The sequence below is a fragment of the Lampris incognitus genome, chromosome 12 (genome assembly GCF_029633865.1).
Source record: "Lampris incognitus isolate fLamInc1 chromosome 12, fLamInc1.hap2, whole genome shotgun sequence".
Taxonomy (NCBI): domain Eukaryota; kingdom Metazoa; phylum Chordata; class Actinopteri; order Lampriformes; family Lampridae; genus Lampris; species Lampris incognitus.
Window position 1 is genome coordinate 48,194,529 of NC_079222.1, and position 15,295 is coordinate 48,209,823.

At 49.2% G+C, this 15,295-nt stretch overlaps 1 protein-coding gene across 1 annotated transcript; it reads right to left on the bottom strand.

Annotated features, from left to right (window-relative positions):
* Nucleotides 1-889: 889 nt before the first annotated feature.
* On the bottom strand, nt 890-15,025 carry lhx5 (LIM homeobox 5). The gene is made up of 5 exons (XM_056291093.1): nt 14,853-15,025; nt 12,452-12,675; nt 11,554-11,831; nt 8,196-8,361; nt 890-1,245 (listed from the first exon to the last, which is right to left on the bottom strand). The coding sequence occupies exons 1-5, from the start codon at nt 15,023-15,025 to the stop codon at nt 890-892; spliced, it is 1,197 nt and encodes a 398-aa protein (XP_056147068.1).
* Nucleotides 15,026-15,295: the final 270 nt, after the last annotated feature.

The following is a 15,295-nucleotide window of genomic DNA, read 5'->3' on the forward strand; positions in this document are numbered from 1 at the left end:
GTATAATTGTGTCTGTGTTCTGCTTTCAAGCCACAATCAAGAATGCTTACTGTGCATTAATGGAACTGAGGCCGAGGGTTCTAAATGAGATGCGTATTGGCAGGGCCCGACATGTTGGTTTAATCTCGGCAGAACCGGCCGCCCACGCAGGTCAAATCCCCCCCCCCCCTTCTTACCGTTCACAAACGCGAGTTTGATGACAAGCAGCAGCCTTTGGTTTGTATTTCTAATTAAGAGCATATCCCGCTGATAACGACCATTGTCAATGGAATGCGTATTCTCTTGATTGCCACATATGCTGTTGTGTAGGAGCTTTGAAACCCATATCAAGACCTGGATAGGGTCTATGTATGCCACGGAACAGAACTGAAAAACATGTGGTTTTGCAGCAGTGCTTTAACAAAAAAAAAACGGGGTTGAGTGAAATTAAGAAAGCTTAAGTCGACCCTTTTTTCGTGTTCTCACTGTATTCACTCTATTGTCCCTCTACTGTGTTCCCAGGTCATTAGGTGATACCTTCATTAGGCTCAAGGGGGAGGTGAAAAAAAACATGTGGGATGAGTAGAACATCAACAGCATATAATTCCAGTCCAGCATTCCAGCAGGGGTTTTGCTCTAGGGTGTAAATGGAGGACACAGATATTTACCTATTTTTTTTCCAGCAGGTTATCCCGTTCTCCACCCACTCCTGTGCATCCCCCTTCATAAACTCCGTTCCATCTCAAGTCCATCAATTCACTGAAATAATCAGTCCGTGATTTTAGAAAGTCCTCCACAGAAAATTTAATACTTTTCACTCCATAAAATTGGATTCCCCGATTCGTCCCCTGAATTGACTGGATTGAAATGGGATTTCAGCCCGTCAGGCGTTGTTCCTGCCCCTTCTCCCTCACCAAGCTGTGGTTTCTCCCATCTCCTGGCCTTGGTGGGACATAGGAGCGCTGTAACTGGAGTTGCTGGCCAGGGAGAAGGGCGGGCTAGGCCCTCCCCCGTATGCTTCCCCAGGGACCGGCTGTAGGGAACTCGGTAAGCCTGGCTCAGGACTGGGGGTTTCTGCGTGGGAGATCATGTCCGTGAACCTTTGGTCATCTGAAGGGTGGTGGCCTGCCACAGATCCCTCCATGCCCCCAGGGCCAGAGCCCAGGATATAAGGGGACTCGGCTGGAGACTGAGCCTGCGAGGAGGGAGGGCCATGGGGGAAGAAGTCATAGTTACTCCCCGGTCCATAATAGTCACCTTGGTATTCTGTGGGGGGAGGGGGATATAGGAGAATGGAAACAGTTAGGTCTTCTATCAGAGAATATCAATATACAAAAACACATTTGGTGTTCAAGACGACGATTTATACTCTACTGACCTAAAATCCCCACAGTGGTGTGCGACTTTACGCACACCTCTCCAAAACATGATCCCCGCCCCACCCCCAAAATGGAAAAAAATTGGTCATTGTCCAACCTCCAACCATCCAGTCTCCACCAACCCCATCAAACAACATCGACAACTACACGTCCGCTTCACTTCCACTACACTTCCATTTCAGTTTATTTGCCTGTAGCACAACACATTCACCCCCCCTCCCCCTCCCCCCACCGCCAATTCGTTCAACTTGTGTCCCTGCTTGCACTTCATTGGATCCCCTGCTGGATCTTCTTGTCTTGCTGAAGGAGTTCCAGATTAAGATTCCTCAGCACAGCCCGGTTTTGTGCTCAGATGCCCCATGGCCTCCAGCCCCAATCATGCTCAGTGCAGCTTTCAGCGAACTGTAGATATAAGCCCCGGTTCTTTCCATCACTGGGTCCTAGTTGCTCACTTCTGCACAGATTCCTTCTGCACAGATTCCTTCTGCACAGATTCCTTCTGCACAGATTCCTTCTGCACAGATTCCTTCTGCACAGATTCCTTCTGCGCAGATTCCTTCTGCACAGATTTCTTCTGCACAGATTTCTTCTGCACAGATTTCTTCTGCACAGATTTCTTCCACGCAGATTTCTTGCTCTCATTCTCAGCATCCACACCACCCTCCCCCTTTCTACAAATGCCAAGCTCAGAATATGTCACGCATATTATTTCTCCCTTTAAGTACACCATCTGCTCCGATTTCCCTTCCCTCCCTCTTCACACGTCCCTTCTCCTTCAGAACAGCATTTCTCCACTAGGTTTGTCTACTAGCTAACTACTGACGGCATCTCCAGTGTGCTCCCTCAGCACATAGTTTCAGCATCGGGGTCTTTTCACCACCTCACTTCCAGCCTCGTTACCCAGTCTGAATACCTCCGTCACATCAAGTTGCTTGATCTTTTACATTCCTCCACAGTTTCCCGAAATACCTTGAAGGAATTACGAGGAACTGTATCATTTTCTCACCTCCAGGAGAATGAGCCAGTTGCTGTTCCCATTTCAAAACAACACATATTTGTAGTGTGCAGTATAACCACAAAGACATTTATAGTCCCATTTAAAGTTCACATGCACGACAGTATTAACCACGCCGTTCCTCAAAATAACAGCACGAGGTCCTTTGTTCAAACGCATTTCTTACAGGGAAACAATGACGACTTTCAACATTATCTCTCTATTGTTTAGGGACGACGCTCCATTAGCAGCCACGATACCGAGAGCTTTTCTGTGTGCCTCTGAAATGCCACTGAAATTGTGCGGGAGGATGTCCGCCCGTGACGTCACTGGCAAGCAATAAGCGAATGTAAAAATGGCATTTTGCGTCCGGGTGGCGCGGCGGTCTATTCCGTTGCCTACCAACGGTTCGAATCTCCGCGTGACCTCCGGCTTGGTCAGGGCGCCCCTACAGACACAACTGGCCGTGTCTGCGGGTGGGAAGCCGGATGTGGGTGTGTGCCCTGGTCGCTGCACTAGCGACCGGGGGGGGGAGGGGGAGCTGAGGGGAATAGCGTGATCTTCCCACGTGCAACGCCCCCCCCCCCAGGTGAAACTCCTCACTGTCAGGTGAAAAGAAGCGGCTGGTGACTCCACATGTATCAGAGGAGGCATGTGGTGGTCTGCAGCCCTCCCCGGATCAGCAGAGGGGGTTGGAGCAACGACCGGGACGGCTCGGAAGAGTGGGGTAATTGGCCGAGTACAGTTGGGGAGAAAAAGGGGAGGGGGGGGGGCAAAAATTGCATTTCCTGGTTCGCTGTTAACTTCAATGGGGTAAATCAAACTGGCTGCACGGTGTAAGAAGATGCAATAAACAAGCGACACAACACTGTTGTAGCAACGCCACTGAACGCCTTACAAAGGCTGCTGTTCAGACAAAAATTGGCAGCATTTCAGAGGCACACTATAGAGTGCTCAGTATTATGGCTGCTAATAGATTGCTTTACCAACTATATATATATAAAGATGATATTGAAAATCATGATTTTTTTTCCCTTTAAGAGGCTTATCTCCCTATTGAAAATACTGCGCCGGCGCTTTTGCAAATCTGTGAATGAAAACAGTTCACACGAGGGTCCTCCTCCCTAAGTGCCCCTCAGTAACCACGCCTAACATCAACCCCAAATGTAACCATTACTGGCACGTAACCGCTACCTAATCTGATCCCTAATCTGATCCTCACTATCCACTGTAACTGTACTTGCCGTTGCTTCAACTCTGCTCCCCGCCATTGCGGTTCACTAGAGGAAAAGCCCCCCCCCCCCGTCACCACCTAGACGATGAGGATTGTGGGTTGTTTGTGGCAGACATAATTATCAGTCGTTTTGCGGCAAGATCTTTGGTCAGTTTTGCTCTTCCAAACAAACAGCCGATCTATTCATGTCAGAGGTTGATCGCGTTGTTCCTTTAACGCGTGCTGAAACGCCATTAGACTTGAGCCCACGCATTACCTTCATGTCACGCGCCATTCAGACAACTTTGGTCCACGAGCAACTTCTGGCTCTTCTACCATTCCCCAGCTGCGTATCAGTTTCTCATACCATTCACCTCAGTGTCTTCTGGCATAATCTTGGTCCATAAGAAAACACCCCAACACCATCAATTGTCCCAACCATCCCAGTCCCAAATGCCTGGCTGCTGCAGGACCCTCCAGTCAACTGCATTTTGAAGCGACGTTTCTAGCTCACATCCAACATGATGTCCCTTGCTTGTACCTTTGAGAGGTTTCACCACAAAATTGGTCCATCACCTTGGGTTGACATCTCCAGGTGATCCAGAGTTAAAATGAATACACATCCCTAATGCACACTGGGGGGGGGGGGAGGTGACTTCTTCACATGACGTTTAGGGTCTCAGGCCACTCGCTCTGCACCTTGACTAATGTCCATTGCAATCTGGCATCATGGCTCTTAGGGTTAATATCTTAAATTGTAGTTCACACGAATCCAGTCCCGAATGAGCAACCGCCCTGAGATCCTTCCAGTGCAGGTGCAGCTTTAGATGGTACCCAATACCACCCTAGTCAGCGGTCTCCTTGAGAGGTGTCGTCACAAATGAGGTCCATAGCCTAGGGTTGATGTCTCCAGGTACGGCACCATTGCTCCAAGTGCCTCCAGCCAAATCCTCGAGAGGTTCTCAGCAAAAGTTTGGTTGTTAACCGGGGTCTCGGAGCTGTCCCCACATAAATCCGGTCTGCCTGCTCAGCTGCCACAGGATCCTTCAGAAACAAGCACAGGCTAAGAGTGATAACCAACAATAACTGCACTGTTCTGTAAAATGTAACATCAAATTAAGAGTGTCCCTGAGAGAGGTGGTCCGTCTCAGTCTTGATCAAGGAACGGGATTTCCTCTCGCTGTCACATGCTTGCTTTTGAAGAACATCCCGTCTCTATTCTCGAGAATCCCGAGTTGAACAGTCAAAAGTTAGTGGCGTCATTTTTGGAGAAATCGCTCTCGCGTTTAACCGACCTCGTGTCCTGTGCATTTTCCCACAGCTTTACGCACCCGCCTCCCCGGCGAGGAAGTCATGTCCGGTCCCCATTGGGGCAAGCAAAGGACTTAACGTTTGGATTCAACAATGGACTCTTTACACCACCCATCATCTCCCAGCCTGTTCCGCTGTATGAATCAGACCAGCTCTAGCCGAACGCGGTGTTTCGCCATCATTTAACCTGCGGTACAGCGAGGACTCCGCAAAACGAGGGTCACCCATGCTGTACAAGTGTTCCCCTTCACCATTCTCCACACGCCCTCCTCACACTCCTCACTCCCATCGGATTCTGCAGGACCGAAAACCGCAGCAAATGGACGCACGAACTGTGACGTTGAATGACGAACTGTACGTGTTCAAAGCGCAATTCAGCATAGGGCTGACCGATAACATCGCGACAGCTTTACAGATCTCTTCTGCAAAAAAAAAAAAAAAATTAACAAAAAATAAAGGGCACGGAGAACAGTGAAGGCTGACACGAATCTACAAACAAGCACAGCGTTTGGTCTCACAAACACAACCCCCGCTAGTTTGGCTGACCTTGAGGACGAGCAACAAGCTTGCGTTAACGCGTGCACGCTCGTGTGCGTGTGTTCGGAGTGGGAGAGGGGGAAACGAGTAAAAAAACAACAACACGTGCACACACACCATACCACTCATATGCACACACACACACAACCCCCCCCCCACCACCACCACCGGAAGGAGCAGCTGAACATAAGGAAGAAACGACTGCACACATGAAAGAAGAGAGCGAGCTGCTCCGTGCCGCCTGGGCACAAAAGGAAGTGAAAAGCGATGGTCTTCTGAAGAGGTGAGAGTCAGAGAGTGAGGGATGGCGGGGGGGGGTTTTGGTTTTTTTGGTTTTTTTTTTGTCCTCACTCTTCACTCCCACTCCCCTCCATTTTCCCTCTGCAGAATCCATCTTATTGGATCCTCGGTGCCACGAGCCCCTCGGTTAAATATGCACGCGCTGCACAGAGAAACCACCCCTCTCGGGTTACCCATCGATACAAATGGCCAATAGAAAAACATTTGTCTTGCTCCCCTCCTCCCCTGTTCCGAGGGGGTCGGGGAAGACGCTCCAGGCTGCTACGTACGCGCCCGTGTTTACATCCGGTGCTCCTTCTGGCTTTAAACTCCCGCTTCACCTTGCCCCGGACCGCCCCCCGCCCCCCAACCAATAGAGGACCAGCGAACGCCCTGTGATGGCGCGCGCGCGCGCGCGCGCGTGATTTTTTATTTTGTCTCGTCGTGAATACACGTTCCGCCTTGTTTGAAAGCAGTCCCTTAATACGAATATTAATTTGGCCCGGTTCTTAATTTGGCCTTTAAATGTTACTCCAAAAAAAAAAAATCTTGAGAATGTGCCATGGATAATTAAGACAAATAATAAAGTAAATAACCTTAAGTAAACAACGTAAATAAAAACAAACAAACAAACGAATAAATAAAATAAAGGAAATAAACAGAAAATAATGGAATAACAAGTGAAAAATAAATAAGTAAAAATAAGACAAGTTTAACGTCTCATTATTTGAATAGCACCCCGCGGCGGAAATAGAAAACACCCCTGACTTGGGGGAAAACTGTCGGTGTCAAATCCACAAACGTCAAACCGCTGAACAGTTTTAGAAATGTGCTCCTTGTGATTTTCAACGTCATTAGTTTGTTTTTCTTTCTTTTCTTGACAGATTATAAATCGCGTAACCTGCGGCGTAATTAACTCCCCACCGGTTTATTAAGGCATGCTGCGGTGTGCTCGATAATATGAAGTGAATGGTTGTCCTGCAATATCCTGCTCAGTACACAGGTGCAACATGGCGGACACAACCGCCTTATTTTAGTTGAAACATGTCCAGCGGTCACGATGAGGGGATGTGCAGGATGTGCACAGCACCCCTACAGCGTCAAGCGAGAAACAGTCTCGCGCAAAGGATGATGCCAGCAATTCTGATGTATTGGCTCAACTGGGACGAATACCTCCTACTCAACCTGTTCCATGATACATCCACCTTGCCCATAATGCATTCTGTTCTGCACGGGCTTCCAGAACACCTCCGCCATGACAACCACTCACCGCATCACAACCTTTAATGACGTAAGCGCGCTGACGGTTTCTATTTTGAACAGCAATGCTGCCCTTGCACTTTAGCCATCCACCCAAAGTCGTCTCGCCGACTCCACCCTCGCGGTATTTGAGAAACCTGGCAGCAAGACAGCAACGCCCTCAAATTCACCAAATAAAGCAGTCCTCATGTGGTTTCAAGGTGCACGGGATGACGTAAACGTGAAGCCTGGGGTCACTCAGCTCGGTGGGTTAATTATATAGACTATGACGTCACAGGAGTCTCACGTCATTCACGATGGCATTGTCCCACACCATCTAAAAAGCCCACACGTTTAGCTCGGCTGTGATTTATTTGTCCTCGTTGAATTAACGTTGGGTAATTCATCACTGGTGCAACGACGGCGCCGCCATTGTGGGGAAATGGAAATGAGTCAAAAATGACAATTAAACAACCGCTGTTTCAGGGCAAGGCAGACGAACAACACAACGCGAGAGGAACAGTCTCGTGGGCTTTGTCATTTTTCAAATCCATAATTAAGGTGTTCAACACCTGCATTCAAATGCTGTCGCCTCAGTGTAGGAGTTTCACGTGCAATCATTTATTAGCCTGTAAACAATTGTTCCACATATTCGTCCGGACATTTTTTTTGGTACAAAGATTGTGGCAGCTTTTGTGCACATTGTGTGGAATTAGAAGTTTGGGCTTACATTTGCCATACAAACAGCGTTTTAAAGCCAGCCCCACCGCCCTGCTATGTTTATACCCCCCCCCCCCTGTTTGGTGGAGAAAGCTGAGGAAAACACTCATCCACAACACGACACGTATCAAACCAGGCCAGCTGCAGACCAAGCAGTTTATCATTTTTTTTGGAAACTTCTCACAAAGACAAATGGATAGTAGATGAGACAGGTGTTTAATGCATAACGTCAAGTACAGGAATAAACTTTCTGCATTCACATCTGAAGCACATCCATTGAAAACAGCCTCGAAAACTGGATTCCCCTGGATTTTTGCATCCACATATTTTTTGGGGGCAGGCTTTTTATTGCATTCCTCAGCGGACACGTTTCGAGGGCTTATTTGTTGCAAAGCAAACAAAACGGACCAAGACGGTGTTCAGTGTTCCAAGGGAAGGTGTGTTTCAACACAGTTACATCCGAGGCTTTAAAAAGGGCGTGGCTAGTTACAGCAAGTGGAAAAGCACGTGTCTTAACAGGCTGCTAGGTCAGTGTAGGCCTTACCTCCGTAGTAGCCATACGCCCCCGGTCCCAGTATGTCTGCGTCCTCCAGCCGGCCCCCCAGGGGCCTCATCCTCCTCGGACCCCTGAAGAAGGCGTGCCGCCGGGCTCCGAGCGCACTCAGCTGCTTCATGCGCCGCTCTTTGGACCTTCTGTTCTGGAACCACACCTACAACAAAGCACACACACACACACACACACGAACCACAGGAAATTACGTTGACCACCACGAGTCTTTGTGTTGAGTTTGCAAAAAAAACCACAACAACAATTCACTGGAGTTTATTTCAAATAGGTGAGGTCCACGTCCACAACCGTCGTCACTGCGCCAACCTTTGCTAATTCAACCATGACTGACTTCACTCAGACTTAATCAGCGTCAAACCAAGCGTGAGAGGAATGTCGTGGAGCAGCACTGCGGTGCCGTTTACACGACGAAATAAGCACGCACAATCAGATTACAACCTAAAGTTGAACCACAATTATTTGAGATCATTCCATTAATACTTCTCATTTAGCACCACAAGTTGAGATTTCTACTCTAAAAGGGTGTAGAGCCGGTCATCTCTGCTTGTTTGCTTGCTTGTTTCCCCGTTGTTTGACAGAAACGTGTATCCTTGCTCGCCAAGGTTCTGGTTCACTTGCTGTCTCCGTAACAATTGTAACTACGTGTCATTGTCTGGTTGTCTGATGTGTTCATTTTACTTTGGGCTGTTTGACGAGTAACGTTTTGTTACACAGGCTGCAAAGGGTGAGTGAAAACACGATTCACCAGCAATAAAATAAAATAAATAAATGAATAAACAACAGGCCCTAATGAAAGTAAAAGAAGCCCGGTATCAAAACCAGAAGTCAACGTTTAAGGTGAGATCACCTCAGTGTTTGCATGCAAATTAATTGTGATAACCTTTGGGCTGTGATGTAGGGGTGGAGATAAAGGAGGCCGTGCACACTTCACCACGGTGGGCTGTTATATAGTGCGTCTGATAAACACCGCCGCGTGCCCCCAGCCAGACACCACAAGCAGATGGTGAAAATGAAGAGGCAGACATTGTGTGAAATAACATATCTTCGCAATGAGGGAAACGGCGGAAAAGCCTTCAGCTCGTGAAAACATCCTGGAATGGGAACACAAACCACACCAAAGGACACTTTGTTGCAACACTGTTGCACACTGGGCTGATATGATCTCAGCAGGAGTTACAAGATCACAACCAATGAGCGTCAACATTTACAAATTACATTGCGATCTTGAACAAAATGTGTGTGTGTGTGTGTGTATATATAGCAATATGTATATATATATCATATATATGTGTGTGTATATATATGTGTATATACTATATATATATGTGTGTGTATATATATATGTATATATATGTATGTATGTATGTATGTATGTATGTGTATATGAATAAATAAATAAATAAATAACTATATATATATATATATATATATATATATATATATATATATAACTCCAGAAGTTGACATTAACCAAATGTGGAATAAGCTTGGCCCTGGATATTAAAATAAACTGCCTTTCAAGAGGAACAAAGGGAGATTAGAAAATGTAAAAATGTTCAACATATGGAGGAATAACTTTGCATTACAAGCACATAACACACCCTGTTATGCCTGTGCAACACTGCTGCATAATGATGTATGTTGACACCAGCCAGGCTACACCGGAGGCAGTATCCCACTGTGTAGCAGATTAACAAAAACACACACAAAAAAAAAAAAATCCTAAAACCACTTAGGCATTGCTCTCTCAGCTCCAGCAGCAAAGGCCACACCTGCTTATTCAGAACAATCGTCTAACTGTAGGGTACATTTTTATGGAAATGCTCTCGCTCCCCTTGAGAGAGCCTTGCTTAGGGATTACATACACATGCTGCCGGAGAAGCAGCGTGGCTCAGAGGACTCCCCACATGGAGAGCACTGGTATTTAACGCACAGCGAATGGGAAGATGAGATGCTGATCTAAAAGGCTCCATTTTAGCCAAGAGCAAAACAGAAAAATGTATGACTTAATGCTCCTTGACAGGTTGATTGACTGATTAATTGATTGATTGACTGACTGACTGACTGATTGGCTGTCCGATCGATCGATCGATCGATAATCGATTGATTGATTGACCGATCGATCGATCGATCAGTTGGTCTCGTCTGTAGAGAGCAAGCACAAATCCAGTGCACGCCTGTTAGGCAGAGATAAGATCCAGGAGCTGGCGAGGTCTGATAAGGAAGGGGAGCGGGCCGTATGGGAGTAAGAGCAGAGAGGTGGGCAAGGGGAGGGCAGTATGTAAATCTGTGAAATCAGTGATAATTACAGTGAGTGCACAAAAAGCCACATCACAGCTGGCAGAGATGGTGCTAATCATCCTGACACAGTCTGCACCCTGACAAGTGCACGTGTGCGCGCGCGCGCGCGCGTGTTTGGGTGCGTGTGAGAGTTTGTGGGGAGGAGTGTCGTGTCGGTGAAGACAAGAGAAAAAGGAGCACGTTTGGATTTCTGCGATGGAGGCGAACCAGTGTGTCGTGAGCGTATCTCGCCTTTGGCAAACATACTGAGACAGGCAGCATTTATTCTGCTCCTAATCAGCACGTGCCGTGTGCTGTTCGATAAGTCAACAGTTTGATTCCTATTTGATGACATTAACGGGACATGTATTCTGCGTTTGCTTCCCGCGTGTGTTCTCAGCCTCATCCGTTAAAGAAGCATCGCCTGATAACATTTTCTCGCGATGCAAAACGAAGAAAGAGCGATTTATAAAACCCTCATGCTGAAAACAAAAGCGCCGATATGTCAAATATCAACATGGACGGTCACGTGAGGGTTCCGCTGGTGTTGATGAAGGGTGCAGGCCCGTGCATAAGCTCCTGCTATCACCATGCAAAGGTTTCACGCAACGCAAATAATGCAATTGAAAGGCAGTGCAGCGCGCGCGCGCGTCCACGTCACGTATGGGCTTTACTTTCACGAATCCCACGTGGCCGTCGACATCACCTTTGCGCCTCTTTAAAAAAATGTTAAAAAAAAAATAGAGCCACTAGAAAATCCATTCACCCTCGTTCATCTCTTAAACACCAAAAACAACCCAACATTTCTATTTTACTTGTTTGCGCGCGGAAATAAGCCTCCACCCCTGCCACGCGTTTCGATATCTCTTTCCTCCCGTGCGCACGTCGGCGCCCCTCATTAACTCATTAACGCTGCGCGTGGCTCGCGGCGCGGCTAAAAAACGCCTGTCTGATCCGCCGTCCAGCCATGTGCACCGCACCGTCCGCGCGCTCCCGGCGCAGGCCCTCGCCGGTCCGCAACGGGAGCGCGAGGCCCCCCCCCCGTGGAGCTTACCTGGATCACGCGCATGTTAAGCCCCGTCTCCTGGGCCAGCTGCTCCCGGATGTGACGCGTGGGCTTCGGCGTGGCGACGAAGGCGGCCTTCAGCGTCTCCAGCTGCTTGGCCTTGATGGTGGTGCGCGGGCCTCGTCTCTTGGCGCCCGCGTTCTGCTCCTCGTTCTCCGTATTGTTCGTTTCCTTGTCCGACGACGCGGAATTGTCCGTCTCTTTTGTGTCGTCCTGTATCGGGTCCTGCAGATCTGGCGATAAACTTCTGTCCGTGCATGAAGACACTGTGGGGGGGGGGGGGGTGGAGGTGGAGGGGGGAGACAAAAGAGAAGAGAGGTCTCGATCGGAAATGTCAAAAGGGTGTGCGGCGTAATTGTGTACGTGACTCCCCCAACAGCATCTCCCAGCGGAGGACACGGGGCACCACCGGGCCGCCATTATAACGGCCGCTCCAGCGAATTCCGCCGGAATGACGAACGATACAGCAAAATAACCCGACACGTCGACGGCGAGAATAGCTTAACGCCACACGCGCACACGCACGCACACACGCACGCACACGCACCCGTATCGCCACCAACAGACAGTGGACGGATGTGGATGGGTGGACGAGTACAATTACCATAATAATTGTACGTGGCCACGTTGGCTGCACAATGGAGCGCGTCCCCATGGAAACGGCGGAAAACACAGCATCGCGCCGCCGTTGTTGTTCGAGGATGAATGCTGGGAGCGTGTCCTACGTGTTTTAGGGGTGATGGCAGCTAAAATAATATTCTGTCCCCTTTATGCTCATTTTAATTGAGTAACGGTCCGGCACGGCGGAGCCAGCACGCACAGGCCCAAAATGGATAAAACAGCTCCTCCGGCTGACAGACGGTTGTTATGGTTACGTCGGACGTACCTGAGTTCAGGCTGACTTCTTTGACGGCGCCCGAGTTCAGGTAGTCCTCCTTGCACACGAACTTGTTCTCGTCGATGACGTAGAGCTCCTCGCCCGTGGACAGCTGCTTGTTGCACACCATGCACGTGAAGCAGTTCAGGTGGAACACCTTGCTGCGCGCCTTGCGCACGAGGTCGTTCGGCGAGATTCCCTGGAGGCAGCCCGCGCACTTGGTGCCGAACCGTCTGCAAGGAGGAGAAGAAGAGAAGAAGAAGAAGAAGAAGAACGTTGTGGCGGCGTCTCAGTCTTTACGTAGGCCCGCACACTGGAGGCTCTAGACCAGTTAAAGCCTCGCATTTAGTCTTACTGTGTAAAGCGCGCGCAGGCCGCCGCCATACACACGACTTCCTGCCGGCTTGTTTCTGTTTTATTTGTAACAACAAATAATTAGCCGGGTGATTGCATAACAACAACAATAAGAACAATGGCAAACTGCTACGACCACTATTGCTCCTACAACTACTACTACCACTACTACTAGTAATAATAATAATAATAACAATAATAATAATAATGATTATCACAACATTATAATAATAATAATAAATATTATTAGTATTATAACAATAATTATAATGATCAGAAACTGCAAATAGAATCATTTATAGCCATTTTCCCCTAATTACTAATTACTCGCAGCGGTTATAATTGAAGCGAATTATCTAAAAAAATAAAATAAATAATAATAATAATAATAATAATAGTCAGCGGGCCACTGCATTCGTGCCAGCCCACACCGATAGAAATACGCAGCAGTGTGAATAAACGAAAGCCCCGCTCCGCCGTGTCAGGAGGGGCGTGGGGCCGCCGCTGTAAGACGGAGACCGCCGTAGCGGGGCCTCCTCCCGCCGCAGACGGAGGCGCCCGTGACAATCAGCCCACGCGAGAACGTATTAGTGACAATCAAGACATTGTGGCCGAGACGCATTATGGGATTAAGCGGCGCGGGAAGGTCTTTCCGCGCTCAGCCCGCTCGACACGGTGGGTGGGAAGACGCGTCAACGTGATGCAGCCAATTGTTCCGGAGGGATTCACTTCTGCTGCTGCTGCTGCTGCTGCTGCTGCTGCTGCTGCTGCTGCCGGTGGTGGTGGTGGTGGTGGTGGTGGTGGTGGTGGTGTTGGTGGTGTTGCATAAAAAAAGCGAGACAAAACAAATTCAGCACATTTGACGTGACGCGTAATGGTTTTGGCAAAGCCCACCAACAGCGCGTGCAGGGTTCTGCCACCGAGGGTTTGGCGGAAGGATAAAGGGAACGTGGGGTTATTACGAAGCCCCCCGGTCAAGGCGGGCGCGTTTTGGGTTTGTTGTATTTTTGTTGTTGTTGTTGTTGTTGTTGTTGTTTTGTTTTGTTGTTTGAATTTGTCCTGCACGCCTATTGTTTTAGCACTAATTTCTGCTTGTCTGTGTATTTGCATAGAGTATCGCCTCACTGTCCCCCCCCCTTTCACATGCACGGGCCAAACCTCCTCCCCCGCCCCCCCCCCCCGGCGAAAGGGCAGAACTATACTTAACACAACAAATGGACACATTAGGGTGATTACTGTTTCGTCTGGCTAATGGCCGGCCATTTAAATCCTCCGGCTTGATGGGAGCGCGCGCGCGCGCGCGCGCTAATATGATGGCCGAGGCCGTCCGAGGGTTCAATAATAGCTTACCCCAACAAAGACTTAAATACCACGTCTCACATGTCATCAGATCATTTTGGGGGAGAGGGGAGAGGGGGAAAAATAATACTGACAAATACGAGTGAAAATGATACCGAGAAGAGAGCGACGAGACAAGCGACGGCTCCACTTATCCCGCAATTAAAGTGCTGGGGGGGGGGGGGGAGAGAAACCCAGTTAATTTTCAGCGGCGCGTGAGCCCGATGGATACATTGAAACGGGAATGTAAATACATTTAACACGTGTTCACACACAACACACACACACGCTGAGAAAATAAACACAAAACAAAAACAAAAACAAAGTAGTAAAAGCAAATGACGTCTCCGTCTCCGTCTCAGAGCAGAAGGGCCAAGCAAGGCTGTCCATGGTCCGGGTGGTACTTTAGGATAAAGGCCTCCAGGTGGGAACGGATGTGGAAAACAACAGGGCTCAACGATTGGGCGTCACGATCGTTCCCCAAACGAGCGCTTTATTTGGATTTCTCCAGAAATATTTGGAGTGGTACCGCGAAGCCCCCTTCGGACGCGTCTTTCCGCGACCGATTTGTGCGTTTCCCTGCACGTCTCCGCGGCACGGCAGGGATCCGGTCCCACCACGCCAACGCACGACAGTGCACTCCCCCCGGCGTGCACCGGGTAAACCCGGTGAGCTGGTCCCGGGCTGCAGCGCGGGTAGTGTGCATGTCGTGTCTCACCTGAAGAAGTCCATCTTGCAGTAGAGCTTGCCGTCCCGCGAGAAGCACTTCTCCGTCAGGTTGCAGCTACACTCGCAGCACTGCACGCACTTCACGTGCCAGGCCCTGTCCAGCACGTTCAGCAGGAACCGGTCCAGGATGGGCCGTTCGCACCCGGCACAGTGGACCATCATGGTCTCCGGCCCCGGAGAGCGCCGAGCGCCGAACCTCCCACGCCCACGCGCTGATGCTCGGACCGCGGCCAAGCGCGTCTGCGCGCGGCAGCGTCCTGACCCCGAGCTGGAGTTCCTGTCTGCTCAAAATTCAGGAGAAAAAAAGAAGAAGAAGAAGAAGAAGAAAAAAACTCCTTTCAAGAGAGAGCGGAGGGATAATTCCCCGGGAACGGTTCTGTGGGCCCCGCTACTCCCGCTGCTTGCCGTCCCGTCGCTGGTCCGAATCCAGGA

Excerpts from the sequence above, each read along its gene's own strand:
- lhx5 (XM_056291093.1), bottom strand. The coding sequence starts at position 15,025 with ATGATGGTCCACTGTGCCGGGTGCGAACGGCCCATCCTGGACCGGTTC. Across the intron at positions 12,676-14,852 it reads TGCAAGATGGACTTCTTCAG|ACGGTTCGGCACCAAGTGCG; the intron begins GTGAGACACGAC and ends TCCTCCTTGCAG. Across the intron at positions 8,362-11,553 it reads TTAACATGCGCGTGATCCAG|GTGTGGTTCCAGAACAGAAG; the intron begins GTAAGCTCCACG and ends GCTTTGTTGTAG.